Source organism: Haemaphysalis longicornis, unplaced genomic scaffold (genome assembly GCF_048455015.1).
Source record: "Haemaphysalis longicornis isolate Haplotype H1 unplaced genomic scaffold, Haemaphysalis longicornis Haplotype H1 scaffold_1, whole genome shotgun sequence".
Classification (NCBI taxonomy): Eukaryota; Metazoa; Arthropoda; class Arachnida; order Ixodida; family Ixodidae; genus Haemaphysalis; species Haemaphysalis longicornis.
Window position 1 is genome coordinate 241055825 of NW_027526203.1, and position 15168 is coordinate 241070992.

The following is a 15168-nucleotide window of genomic DNA, read 5'->3' on the forward strand; positions in this document are numbered from 1 at the left end:
GTTGAATTCGGGATAAGAGCAGCTGCGTGCTGATGCTATTTTAATTGGCTCAATGTGCCTCAAATAAGTGTTATGAGTAATATGAGCTCATTAGGTTTTCTGAAAACTGTACGTAGCATAATTTGACTAATTTTATCCAATCAACTAGCTTTACAGGAATATAAATAGCTTCAACATGTATGGCAGGTCTTAAGCTACGCATCCATACCATTTATTTGAAATAAAATTGAATAAAAAGTTCCTTAAAGGCCCGTAATTGCTTAATCAGGCTCCACTATTTTCTTTATAAAAATGAGGATGACAAAACACACATGCACAGTGATTTTCATTATCACTGACCAATTAATAAAAAAGTATTTTAAGACCAGCGTCTCCGCTTAACTCTTTCGAAACCCCTCCATAGGCCATCGATCACATATGATCGATGGTTTCGCGAGCCTGCAGAATACAAATTTTCGCTCGATGGAACACCTAGCGACATCTAGGAGATAGTTTGAAAACTGGAGTTTTCTCTTTTGTGAAGTTTCTTTTTTTATCGCCAGGCGGCAAGGCATCAGATATTTTATTCTGACGGGCAGTGGTTTTGAAATGTAAACAAACATGGCGTCATACTCGCGCGAGCGTGATAAGAAATCCGCCTCGTCTCGTCTCGCATATCTTCGCCTTCTACTGTGGATTTTAACGATGAGCGTGGCAGTGAAGAGTCTGAATGCGGCTTTAGAGAACGGATTTCAGCTCGAGTGAGGATTCGGGTGTCGATCAGCCTGGAACATCAAATCGCACTCAAAGGTGGGTGTTGGTTTCGGTTTCAATTTGCTCTGGAGTAGGTATGTGCGCTCGAAATATGTTCTGGCTGGTTTATATTTGTTCGCTAGGGTGTTAACTACCTATGGTGGTGATCTTCTGCCACCAGCGCAGAAACGGATCAAGTTTTCGCCGAGACGAGAGCCCGGCGTGTACCTGGGCGACGACGCAGCCATGGCCTTAGTGCCAAAGAAATCGCACACAAAACAAAAAACCAGTTACACCTAGCCGCATCAAACTTTCGCGATGAAGAAACAAAGCATTGTGTTAGATTTTGTATATCCTGCAATAATGTTATTCTTTGTTAATATTTTATATTTACGCTTTTTTCTATCTTTTTCTGTAATTTTTTTACGAAGTTCTTACTTTCAAATTTTTTTCATGGTTCTATCGTCAATGTTGAAGTAAAACTTGGTATTGTATGTCGAAGAGCATATAATTAGCTGCATTTTGGTATATGCTAAGGCAGGATGGTGCCTTTGCCTAATGTAATAAAAACTTTGTACCGAGACCTCCCTTTTTCATCACTTTTTCCGGCGGTCCCGAAAGAGTTAAGCGGGTTTTGCAGTATCTGCAGCCAAATTTAGTGCAGCATGTACAACTCTTGCTGGATGCCGTGAGTTGGCGCATTATGCTGTCAACCAGTAGTATTAACTCTGTGCACAGCCGGGAGAGGTTTGATGGTAGCTAATGATAGATTCTAAGATAGGTTAGAATAAGGGTGAAAGCCAGCTGGTCGAGTGCGGCCCCCAGCTTCTCAATTTTAATGGCAAAATTTTTTCATTTCATTATTATTTTTTCATTTATTGTATTTCTCAAGGTTGTTAGTTAGAAAATGTATGTTTAATAAAGGGTGTCGAGATTGTGGTTTCTCGTGCATATCGCATAATAAAATTTCAATTTATAAGCAGGCTTGACCCTAGAAATCTGTGCCAAGATGAAGACTGCTTCGAAACTCCACTCTTAATGCAGTAGGAATCCCTCGTTATCTCGAAATATCCACAAGTCGGAACTTTTCTTGCCGTGCATATACAGCCTACGCTCGTTACAGCGGATCCGACCAGCAGCATGAGCGGCAGGATAGCTGATTTCACTGTCGGATAAATTAGGCTAAATAACGCTGTCGAACATAGGGAAAAACAGGCCGACATCGCCAGAAGTACAGGCCTGTCTAAGGAGACAGTCCGCTCTGCCGTCAAGAACAAGGCCGCTGCCGATAAACGTGACTCCGGTGAGATTGAAAACAGGGGTATCGAATACTCAAAGTCGTGCACCGGGAGGCGAATCTGCCCTCGTCAGTTTTTTTATGTACCGTACATACCCGATTCTAACGCGCACCCGATTTTCCTGGCATAAAAAACCGAAAAAACTTGCACTTCCGATTGTAACGCACACGGAACTTTGTGAGCAAGAAAAACGAATGCGAGAGAGACTTGCGATTTATTTCTTGAAGTAATCTCACTCATCTTACTCCTCGTCGCCCTCCGCTGACCACAACATCTCGTCCTTGGTTCCGTCAAGCGCGTTCGCGATGCCACACTTCATAACGAACGTTCAACCATGATCGATGAGATCATGGCCCACGCCTCGCATGCCCATCCTGCGAACTTCTCCAGAGGCGCACGCTTCAGCCGACCACTCGTTTTGAACGCGCGAGAGCCGCTGCTGCCATTCCTGTTATCAAGTGCGCAAGTGGAACGATTTGACGTATTTGTGTGAACGCCGATAGAAAAGCCTGGGCGCCATCTTGAGATGGCGATGGCGATGGGCGGGACGAAATTTCTGTTGTTTCGGCAGTTTCGGTTTCGTATCCGATTCTAACGCGCATGCGATTTTTCGACCTATTTTTTCCGGAAAAAAGGTGCGCGTTAGAATCGGGTAATTACGGTAATAAAAAAACTCTGGTTCAGTGAAGTTCGGTCTTTTATTCTCGCGCATGCATCATTCCCGTTCCATTCGGTGAAAAAGGTAAGAAATGCCTCACGTAGGGGGGTTGTTTCCCATCCATTGTGTGCAATCTGCCGGTAACCGTGCCCAGTCCAACTGGTATAACTTTCGATTTCACAGCTGTCCATCATCAGATTATTTCATTACAGCTGTTTCAATGACCAGACTCAAATCCTTAAAAATGTGGAAGCTGCCTTCGGGGAACGTCGGGCAGCGATCCGATTTGTTTGACGAATGGTTTCGGGAAAACCTGCCTTGCCTTGAAGGGATTTAAAAGAGCCTAGCTAATTCTGATGGCCTCGGCTGATGTTTTATAGCTGGTTAATAATTGCGCTTAGTTATATTCTTGCTTTATTTGCTCAGCTTATCATGCGTCTTTACACGCTTGACCGCATGCTCTAGGGCTTTTCCAAGTGCTGGTGCTAAGCTTTGGAAACAGTATTTACGCGATTCTTTGCCCTCGCGCAAAAACTGTGCAGAGGTGCTGCAGGCGTGTAGAAAGAACAAAGTGTATGTACTATGCATATGCAATATCGTCAAAGTACCCACTTTAGGGCTGAGATAGCTGTGGGAAACGCAGCTGATCATATGGACAACGAGAACGAAGTGCCTGCAACGGCAGTAACAAGAAACGTGTTACGCCTGCTTCGGAACAAGGCGGAATGTAGCAGTAGCGACCGACGATTGATAACAAAGCTCGATAATGCTTTCCTAGGGCCAGGTGCGAACACAAAACAGGCAAACATCACGCAGTTCTTTCTTGCACAATAATGAAAATTTGTTTACCCTGCGAATTATTTTGCCTTTGTCACAAAAGCTCCACTGCACGGGGGGCGAACTAGCTCATATTTGAGTGAGCTGACCCTGAATTTTCAGTATTTTGCTTAACTCGAAAGTCCGCTTGTCTGGAAATTTTCAGCGGATATTACGACTTACCGTTGACGAGGGACTACTGTAGTTCAAACTGCTCCTGAACAGCATTATTCTCACACCCTGAGCTGTTCAGAAATCCTGAAGCCTGCTTCGGTCTCTGATTATAATGATAAACTCTCCCCTTTTTAATCTTTTTATTCTATTACCTCATATTAAAGAAATTGGTGCCTCTGGCATCAACATTGTAGTTGCACCCGTTCAAACGAAATTAGCTTCGGGAACCTGCCTTGGAACATTTAGCGCCATCTGTTGACAGATGAAGGTAGCCATAATTTTAATTGTTCTTCTTGTCTAGTCTGTTTAGCGTCGCTGCAGTAACTTACAAGAGGATGCGAAAAACGACGGAAACAACTCGTGCCGCGTTCAGAATCATCACAGTGAGGCACTCTTTGCGCCACGCGGAGGAACACGTGGCTGAGGTGATGAGGAGCAGAAGCAACTTGTTGTTCATAAGTTGTGCCCGAGTACAGTGGTGGCACCCTAAGGGGGCTGTAACCAGTTGTGTGGTAATAATTTAAACCCAAAGCGATGTCAGTTATGCTGCTGGGCATAAAATGACAGGTGTCAGTGAAGGAGTTAACTAAGAATAAGATTAGTAAACAGCATACTTGCAAGGACTTCAAAACTTGCGCCCCATTGGTGCTTTTCTTTTGTAGGTGGTTATGCGACGTGAGAGTCGAGCATAACAGTTCTCTCTGATTCAGCTGCGACGGAGTCCATCTGTGAATCAACGACCGAGCCCGATTCAGCACTCTTATGCAAAAAGGACTAACAGTTTGTCCTTTGGGGGACTAACGGCTGCCACAATCATTACTCCCTTTGGGGCCTAAATGTGAGGGGACGAACGGTTAGTGTCCCACCCGGATGGTCCGTTCCGACACTCCCCAAGGACGAACTGCTGAGAGTCCCAGAAAAAAAAAAAAAATGTCGGCACCAGCAGGGATCGAACCACCGACGCCCGGAACTTTACACGAGGAACCCGACACGCTACCGCTGGACCACGCCGCCGGATGGAAGCAGTATCAGATAACATTCAAGTGTACAGCGTGTAGTTCTGGGCACAGTGCGACAGATTCATTGCAACTGGTGTCCGAATTTCTATCTACGCAAGCGAACGTGACCGCGATTTGTGGTTAGCGCTTTGCTAACTTTAGGGACTATTGCTCAGTTCGATTCTAAGTACAGCATCACAACCATAGTTTTTTCTCGTAAATAACAATCAACTCGTCGCCTAGTTGAAATAGATAGCTGGGTCATCGGATGGCTCATTTGTTTCCGCACAAATTAGCGCAAACTAAGTGTATTCTTAGTGTTCGATACATATGTTAAGTGCTTTATGTAACGTATCTTAGAGGGGTCGCCTGTGTGAGTGTCCGAATAAAGAAACGGACCACATTTTTCTGCATCGGCGAAACCAAATTCGGTGTTGCTTAGCCTGAATTATTCAAGTTCGCGTCGCTAGACGATTGCGGCTGGGAAATGCAACCAGGTTTTGCAGCAGTCGCAGCATTGTCATAGCTTTGGTGCACAAAGCAATTAAGTACCGAGTGCAAAAGATAACTTTGAGACGCTTACTTGTAGCGAGCATTTTTATTTTGCAGTTGTCATCAGCAACTAATGCGTTTTTTCTCATCTGTAAACATATACATATTCATTACGCTTGGGGATCAACGTTTGCTATTGTCACTAATATTTGTGTTACTGTTGACGCGCTTGAAATTATTAATTGGATGTTATTACCTCGCACGAATCGTATGTAACACAGCGTATCAACATAACCTCACCGAGAAGCGTCTGGCCATCGCGCTTCGCCGCTCCTTGCTATTACCCGCCACTCTATTAAACCTAGCCAATTTTCTTATAATTAACATCGATATTTTCTCCCGTGGCACCATCTAAAGGACCCACTGACTGCAATGACTTGTGTTTTGGAAATCTAAAACTGTTCACAGACATATGCGCGGAAGGGCAACGACGACGCTATTACAGGGGATTAACGACGCAGCAAAGAGACTAACTGCGTGCGTTTCGTCTTGCTGTTACTCCTTTTAGATCGGCGGGGACGAACAGTTAGTCCATATTCATGCACGCGGCACATAATCTGCCACAGATACTCCCTTTGAAGATGAACTGTTGTCTGCGAAGTCTAACAGCTGTATTTTAGTCCCTATATTAGTCATTTTTGCCCAAGAGTGAGGTATGTTGGCTGTTTTCCTTTTTATTTTACAGCCTGAAGGCTTTCAACATTTTTTTGTTCTGTTGTTTCTTTTGCCGGATCAGAGATGCCTGTCTCACCTCGAATTAACGCTGCAGGTAGCTCGGCACCAGAAGTCATCGAAATTTCTGATGATGAAAGTGATGGGAATGATGGTGAGTTCGCCTTCTTCGCTTACGGTGAACGTTAGAAGGGGGGAAAGAAAATACGGCAGGAGAGAAAGCCACTGGTTGCATTAAACGACTAGCGTCAGAAAAACATAGGGTATCACTGCTGTTCCACGGTGTGCCACAACTGTGCCCAAATTTCATTGAGAGTCTAGAAAAAAAAAAAATGCTGACGAGGATGTGTGGGCTTGTCAGGCCTTAAAAAAAAAAACAATTCACGTTTAACCCTTTGCAAATAGGAACCTTCACGCACTTTCTGGCCATTCTGGTCCGCTGCTATTTTACAAGTTTATGGCGCCATGACGAAAAATACAAACTGCAAGAAAAACTCGCAGGATATTCATTTTTTCTCTTGTGTTGTGCTTGCAACTCCTTTTCCAATATTTAAGCAGCGTGTGAAACCGCTCGAAGCCTCCTCCTGGGTGCAGGCCAGGGTTGTTACTGCACATTTCGGGGAAGAACAGTTTCCTTCCGAACTTTGTTGTTTCTATCACTACAGACAGCACAGTCCTCGCTTCATTGGCCTGGGAGCTTGTGGATTAAATGGCGCGTCCCGTCTAGCCTTTCATCGCACTCTATACATGCAGACAGGCCCCGCTTTTTGGTTCAAGCCGTCAGATCACCTCCTAGCCGTTGGATGAGGATGCGGCGGTGCTGCAGGTTCCCTCCTCTTCTCTATTGAAAATGGAAACCTCTAGTTGCCAGACAAAAGGCTTTCGTCTTCATTTCGTTGTCTTTCAACAAAAGGCTTATCTCGTAGCACAGAGCAAGAACAAGACAGGAGGGGAAACGAGGCTTTGTAACACGGCCAGATAATGTCACAAGCGCTTGTCATACGCTAATCTAGCGGCATCTGCCGCGGGTGATGAAACTGCGGGGCTGCCGCTTTCGGCATTGCACTGCACAGCCACGGAAAGAAGTGTGGCCGCTATCATTTCATCCATCAGGTGCCACTACCCCTCTCCTTCATCGTCGCAGAGACGACGCTTTGCAGTCCGTTTTAGATTCAAAGCATCTCTTAGTCGACCCTCCGTTGTCTGTCGGCGTCCGGCGTCCGCACAGCTCCTCCTCGTACCCCTCTCCACGCCAGCTGTGATAACGCCGCTCTCCTCGCCACTCGGCTCATCTCATGCCGGCTCAGGAAGACATCGGCAACACTGTCGCTCCAGGAGCCCTTAAAGGGGAAGCGTGCTCATCTCGTGCCTGCCAAGGAAGACACCGGCGACACTGTCGCTCCAGGAGCCATCACATGGTTGGGGCTGTCCCTCCCTTGTTGCGCCGTCCACACCCGCACTGCGCATGCGCGTCTCTCCTTCATTCTCCTCTCCTCCAGCTGTATAAAAGCAGGTTCGCGCGCTGTGTCGCGTTCAGTCTGCTCCGAGACACCGCCTGCGCCGGTTCTGCTCCGGTGTGGAACCTACACGGAACCCCATGCTTTGCATCACCACATAGTTCCCTTCGGGGGGATGATGTAATTTTTTTTCTTTTGGTTGTGACATTATCGGGTTGCTCGCCCGCGCTCATCGCGGTGGGCCGTTTCGTCTCCTATATACTCTTGCTCCGTGCCTCGTAGAGTAACGATCCGCACAGTGCTCTCTCCACCGGCATCCTGGTCTTCGTCACTCGCTTCTGTCGAATCACCATCACTAACTGATGGAGGCACGCTGTTCTCTTCTTCAATGAAGTGCGCACCACTGTAGAAAGCCTGCAATGAGAGAGCTGCCATGCTTCTCAGCAAACAGCACGCATGTGAAAACGCTCTGGAATCCAGAAGGCCTGTGCTGAACATACTGCTGCACCTTAGTGCGACAGGAAGAAAACTTCAACAAAGTTCACGTATCCGTTAATTTTTTCGTGACCCCGTAAAGACTGCCGATGTTGAGTGCTTCCAGAAAAATTTTTTTTCTCTTTGGCTACTGGACACATTTCGCATTGCTATGCACGAAATTGTTGCTTATATTGTTCTCTTTCATACACACGTTTTGTAAAAGGTGTAATTATTGACAGCTTATAACAGAGCAAAAATGCAGAGAAAAAGTGTACACAAAACACAAAGGCATTTTACTGAGCCTAAAAATTGTTTTCGGAATTTTAGGATAGACAAAATGTTTCTACGTTCCTAAGCTATGATTCAGTATATACATCAATCACGCTGTTCACCAAGTTCTGGACTTTTGCAGGCCTACGAACCTAGTGGCCGTGACAGGTTTGCCACTCCACGAAGCCACTCGAGTCAGTCGGTCTGTCTTAATTATGCATCCAAGCATACCTGTTTCGTTCTGACACAAAATCATTATCACTTCAGTGGTAAAAAGCAATAAAAAAATTACCGCGCTTGAGAAGCTTCGTGCATCAGTCCGCAGTGCTAATTTTACACCAGTGCCAGGCTATCATGAAGGTAATAATGTGATATGGCGCAGTGCATTTGGCAAAATACATGAAAGTAATGCCGCCGTCATCAGATATTAGGCATGTTTTCTTTTTAAATACAGTGCGAAGTCAAAAACTTTCCCTGGCTGCACCTGTTGAAGTGTGAGGCTGTTGAATGGGGAGTCTACATCAGAACTAAAATCTGAAGAATCCACATCGTCGCTGGAATCATCACTGCTGCTGGGGCAAAAAAAATCAGCAGCAGCACTGGCCGAAGTCCCTCAAACTGATGTCTGCCTTTGCCGAGTGCACAGTAAAACAGGACACCATTTTCGCCCAACGCGCCGCTACCCTGGTTTCCAATTTCTCTCGCGACGCCATCTACCCACGCGAAATGTATACAAAGAGCATGAAACTGAAAGGGGTTTCCAATGAACAGGCTAGATGGTGTCAGTTGTCCGAATAGCGCCATTTTTAGTTTTTGCGGGAGGTTTGAAAATCAATGTTCACTTGTGAACGATGGCCTATGGCGTGGTCGCGCAAGAGTTAAATAGTGTATACAAAGAAAGCGGGCGCAACACAAGGAAAAACATTGTGAAATTTAACCTTGAACACCCATGTCTGGCATAGCCTGACTATGGACCGCTACGGCATTTCGCGTGGTCGGGCAGCGCCCGGCAACGGGCCGCAAGGGGTTAACCCTCCCACTGCAACTTCTGAGATAACTCGGGGACAACGCACCCCCCCTCCCTTGCCACTCCCGTGTAGTGTACTCGCTGGTGGCACCTCTTCCTCTTCAGGCATGGAGGCCGACGCTCTTTATCAGCTTCACCTCTGGCAACGAAGCGGTGTCACGTGCTCACGCTGCACCCTCGTGCTGCACCCTCATGCTGCACCCGCAGCCAGTTCAATTGAAGCCCTCGTAAATGTGACGTTTGCTCTCCGCTTTCTCATGACGGCGTGGCAGCCTGTGGACCTCGAGGTCCATTACACTCGTGTTGCCTTTTCATCCCCTTCCCTGCCAATCCTGAAACAACCTGCGTAAAAAAATACTGCGAGCGTGTCGTGCCATCTGTGCAGAGATCAACTAGTGACTGTCGACGTTTTGGCCATGTGTCCTCTGATGGGCTGCCTGTCTGTCTACTAGGCCGGGAGGTCCAGGAGCTTACTGGGTATCAGACAGACTCATCAACAAAATAAAATGGTGGTGACAACCACCTGTAGTCCTTGCTTCTGAAACCCCTCCAGTTTCCCTTGAAACTTCCTGCTGCTGTAGATTAGTGTCCAATGCATTGTGCTGCCAAGCCCAAAGCCCAGAGGGGACACGTGGGTCAAAAAATAGCCATTTTTTTTTAATATGTAGATTTTTGTTTTCACATGCATTATCCATACCTGCCAACTCTCCCGAATTGTCCGGGAGACTCCCAAATTTTGACCAAATCTCCTGATTGTACGAATGCTATCTAAAATCTCCCAAAAGTGGCCACCCCAGCAAAGAGGTCATTTTTAATCAGGCACGTACGTTAGTGATTTATGCTGCCACATTTGCGGAGCTGCGGAAGAGCACTCGCCACCATACCTCTAGTTCATTGTATCTCTACCCTAGAGCACCGTTAAGCATATTCTAGGTGCCATAGTAAGATGTTCCGGACGAAGTCCAACAAGTGAAGTCTAATAGAATGCAAAGGTGATGCTGTCGCTACTTGCCATTGCGCGCAGCAATACTGAATGTGGAAGTATCTTTAGTGCCATGAGAGTCCTTCAAATCATTGAAAGACTCTGGCAAGGTTAAGAAAACGAGAACCTAAGTGACTTCTTTACTGTAAAGTGTCATCAAACCGGACATTCTTTTGGGCAGATTTATCCTGACAAGTTTTTGAAGCTTGCGAAGTCCGCGACTGCCAGGTCTTTTCACAAGTAAAGAAGTTTCCTGCGCTGTCCGTTTCAAGAACCAGGAATAGTTTTTCATGATGCAAGAACTAAAATACACACCCTTAAAAACCAGCTACCCACTCCGCAGTTTCCCGAATTTTCCCGTTGTAGGTTGGCAGGTCTGACTATCCTTTTTTCATGGGGAAAAAAATGAAAACATGCACTGTTCTTCAGTGTGCCAAGTTCTCGTTCGGATGGAACTTTTGCCGGAACTTCACTTTGGTGTTCCCCACAAACAGTGACAGTCTTCAACGTCACGTTTTATTTTAATGCAGAAGCCGCGCACCGACAAGGTCGGGATCAAGCGAACATGGAATGGCGGGCGGCCTAAGTTGCCAACACTCCAAGCGCCATCTTGGATTGCAAAGATCGACCGCAGCCCCGAGGGTGAGACATTTTCTATTTCCAGTTCGCGACCTTGAAGCGACCTGTTCTATGTACGGAAATCCTCCACTCCTGTTTATTTCGTATATTGCACAATAAAGGCAGCTTGTGCGTTCCAACAAATGCTAACCCTTTTCGACGGATGTCCGGGTCTGTAGGCACTACTTATCTCGGTAATCCTGCCTCGAAATCTTTTAATTTCTGATAGTCGATGTGCGTTATTGTCGGCGAAGTAAATTTTTGGTGTGGCACTGTGGGTGAGTTGGAGCCTCTCGAAAAAGGTACTGTGATGTCTTCAAATATTTGTGAAAATGACTGGGTTTTCGCCAGATCTTGCCTGTGCCCATGTGGCTGGGGAAATGTTTCGAGCAAATAATTCCTACAATTTAGGGATAGTATTACGAGCCATTCTATTTCCACTTTTAAAATACTGGGTGAAAATTTGACACTACCAGAGAGTTCACACACAACATTCGTTTTAAATGCGTTCTTTTTTTTGGAAATACGATACAGAAATTAGTGAAAAACTTGTCTGAATGACTTGTGGTGACCCAAGAAATCTCGCAGTCAAGCTGAATTTCGTCCATCTTTGAGAGTTTTTTGCTGCATGGCAGCGCGGCTGGCCGCCATTTCGGTCACTTGAGACAGGTAGATGAAACCTTCTTCTCTCAATCGAACCACTCGCCAGCTTCATATCTCCGCGTAAAAAAATGAATGTTTCTTCCCGCCTGTTTTGGAAGCTCGTACTGGGTATTTAAATCAAGTGGCGAGAAATCGGGCCCACCATTGGCTATTGCCACTTGTGAGCCTCCATCGTTCCGTTCGCTACACTTCGCGCTATCTTTTCTATTTCCTTATCGTTAGTTTTTAGTCATGAACGGTGAGGAGAAGCGTGACTTTCGTCGCCGCAAGTCCCGAACAGTGGCGTAAATCATGGGGGGGTCAGGGGGGTCCTGACCCCCCTTGTGTTCGGGTTGGGGGGGACACCCCTTGCAAGTGTCCCCCCCTTGAGATTCATCTTTCATTTACCTTTGAAAGCTAAAACAACTGTTGTTTTTGTCACTAATAAGTACTGCACGAGCTGAAATACCCATCCCGTTTCCACTAAATAAAAAGAAGGTTCGTTTTCCACAATCGGTGACGTGCACAAGGTGCAAGCGGAATCACTGAAAGCAGGTAAAACCTGTTTCCGCTGTGGTTCGCCGAAATAAATTAAAATTATTTCCGCCAATTTGTTTTGAAATTGCTTGCGGTTAACGGGCTATATAAAACGCTGGCTTTCATATGAGCTAGAGAACATATACGCGACAAAAATCGGTTGTCTGTACCTTTAAGAAAATACAGCTGCTCATAAATACTTTAAACACCCAGAACATGTTAAAGAAGCACTTGAAAATATTTGGCTTTGGCACACGTTCATCAAGACATTATAGACCTCATAACGTTGCCAGGGTTGTTGAAAAACTTTGTCAGTGCGTGAAAAAACCGCGCTCTCGTTTTTGGACCCTCTAGAAGTGTCGAAAGCTAGGAAACATGTCATAGGTGATCAGTACTCATATTGTACAGAGTATTTCTTATTGATCTTTTTTTAACGTCTGCAATAGCACAGTGCAATTACGTGAGGTATGAAAGCATACTCGTTTTTCTTATTTTAATTCAAATCACGATAGTAATTTGTATATGAATGAAAATAAAGCACAAAACAAAATGGCCGCCTTGGCAAGATGTGTGTCCCCCCTTGTGATTTTTCTGGATTTACGCCACTGGTCCCGGACTTCATGCCCGTACAAGGGAAAGCGCAAGTGGCGCAGCATTGTGACGACCACGGCCAACGCCGGACGACCCACACGGCGAGGCCTCACGGCGACGCACCTTGCATTGCGAGCGTGGATCAACCAGGCGAGGCTGATTTTATCGGTGACGCTATCGGCGTTGTAAGCGCATCGGAGGAGTTGGCAGCCCTTCAAGGCGGGGAGACAGCTGGCAACGGGAGCAGTGCCAATGAAGTCAATGCTCCGACTGACCTTGTGAGCGGTGCTGTGTGCACGTTAGGCAGGAAGTGCGAACTGTCGTAGTTGAGGTCGTGAACAAGCGGAAGAGCCTCGCATCGGTACTGGAACTCAATTGCAAAAACGTGAAGTGCCCTGCAGGAGTGATTTCTTCTGTCTACTCGTCGCATCGTGCTGCTGCCATCAGCCGCGGAGGCCGCAGCCTTCAACTCTGCAATGGAAGTCCCCGTGTATTAAAAGAAATGTGCCCGCATTGAAGTTGGAGCTATGCTGAATAGTAAACCAAGCTTTCAAGTAGCTCATTTGTATCCTTATGATGCTTTGGATATAAACCGTTGAGCACCTGCATGCACGAGTACAAGTCGCTGCTGGAGGCAAGGTTATAGAACAAAACAAAACAAAACAAAACCGAAAGCAAGTTTTAGTATTTGTGTCAGAGAAAAAAAGCCTTACTCCTTGCCCTTGCTAAAAAACTGCATAGAGAAGTTGCCAATTGCAGTGCGGGCAGCCAGCTATCCTACAGTACAACTCTTTCTGCATTGGGCATAACCTGTGGCTCCTGTTGTCTAGAAGCCTGCACAAAGGGACCTTCAGAAAGACAATAACGCATCCCATGTGCACCAAATCACAGGGCAGAGACCCCAAAGGTCATCTGCAGTCAAGGTCAGCAAATACAATATTGCTCATCCACTTCGAGAAATGTAAACAGCTCCAGCAACTTTAGGAGCCGTTTTCTCGAAAGTATATTTGGGCCTCCTGCTAAGTCCTTGACAAGGGTAGCGCAGGAATGACTGAACACATTTTGACCCCGTTTGTGTTGCTTCGATTTAGATTGTTCATTTAGGCTCGTAATATTAAATGCCAAGGCTAATAGCCTGCCAGAAGTTGTGGTGAAATCTGGAACAGTGAATATGATGCTGCGTGTAAAATAAATAGAGATAAAAGGTTTTGGACTGTCACGACAAAATATATCTTGAGGTAAACATGTAATGCTCCTGCTCCCCCATCGACTATCGTATCCTAGCTGTGTGAGCACGAGACACTCATTTCGAGTTTCGTGATGGACTGCACATTTATCGGTTTTCACCGTGTTTCTGGCTATGGACTGCGCTTTATCATAAATGGAGGTTGATGAAATGTTCTCTCTGTACAACATTCTCTGATGGTTAATTGCGTATCTCAAAGTCTTGTATTTCGGAGTGTACACGTGCCCTCTTTAGCATGGTGTGTTTATGTATCCCTGCGGCATCATTGTTTTCCTGACGCTGTGTATGTATGTGCATGCAGGCTCCACCCCCGCCGTGCTCTCTGCCGTTCTGGTGCTGGCGAGCCCTGGATTGGGGAGTGCCACCAGACCAGGGCCCCCTCCACCACGGCCGGCTCAATCCTGAAACGGCTCTCGGCGTTCCTGGCAGCTGCCTGGTAGCTGTGTCGCCGTGAGTCGTTTCAGGGTGGAGCCAGGAGGCCGGTTGCGCCCTCGCTCCCATGGACAACACCGGCCCAACGCTGGTAGGGGCAACTGTGCCTGCCTGTGCGATCGTCAGGCTCCCCTGGGCTGCCTTGCGGAGCTGCTGTGCATCAAGGGCTTCAAGGGGCTAGAGTTGCGGGAAGCACATGGACTGATCTTTCGGCCCTTGTCAGAGGAGATCGCCACGGCTGCGATTATGGAGAACCAACTGCATGTGCTGGTATGTGCTGAATCAATGGATTGCGAAAGAACTTTGGGCCGAAAATTGCGTGCACGTAGGGTTGATTTGCATGCAGAGTTTTTCGCCTTTTCAAACTTTTGTTTTTCCATTCTCTTTTCTTTGTTTGACCTTTCGCACAATAAACATGAAGGCATCATCAGAAATGATGTTCGTACTCCAGAACCTCGCATGTCAACATACAGTGGAATCTCGGCGATACGAATTCGGTTGATACGAATTTCGTTGTGATACGAATTTTCAAAATTCCTCGGCCAAAATGCATTGTGTGCAATGTAAAAAAATTAGGATGATCCGTACGCATTTATGACTTCGGTGCGGGTGATACGAACACGCGTGCCTGGGAGGCGGGAGTGTTGGTGCGGCCGTGCGGCCTTGGTTGCGTGCGGGCATAAAAGCATTGAGCGTGAACAGCATGGAACGTTTTCTGCTCGCGAAAACGCGCCGCGCACGCCACAGGCGTGCTGACGCTGCCGCGGAGCCACCCGCACGCTGCACGGCAGGCGGCGGCAACGTGGCGGCGGCTTCGGACACGAAGTGGTGTAGGGAGCTCGAGCGACCGCTTCTTACCGCACTTTAATATGCCACTTAAGGAACAAATGAAGTTGCGTGTACAGTAAAGGAGCTGATAATGTGGGCGAAAACGAGCCTCGTCCGCGCGGCTAGGGCCGTAAGCCTCAACATCTCCGGTGGGGCCAGGG

At 46.7% G+C, this 15168-nt stretch overlaps 1 protein-coding gene across 2 annotated transcripts in view; it reads left to right on the top strand.

The window, feature by feature from the left end:
- The window catches only part of LOC144143233 (uncharacterized), a 52955-nt gene that overhangs the window by 28267 nt on the left and 9520 nt on the right, over positions 1-15168 (top strand). For both annotated transcript variants that reach the window (XM_077675024.1, XM_077675019.1), the window contains exons 5-6: positions 10644-10755; positions 14049-14449. In XM_077675024.1, the coding sequence (XP_077531150.1) occupies positions 14426-14449 (24 nt within the window). In that variant the 5' untranslated portion in view covers positions 10644-10755; positions 14049-14425. The remainder of the gene's footprint in view (positions 1-10643; positions 10756-14048; positions 14450-15168) is intronic.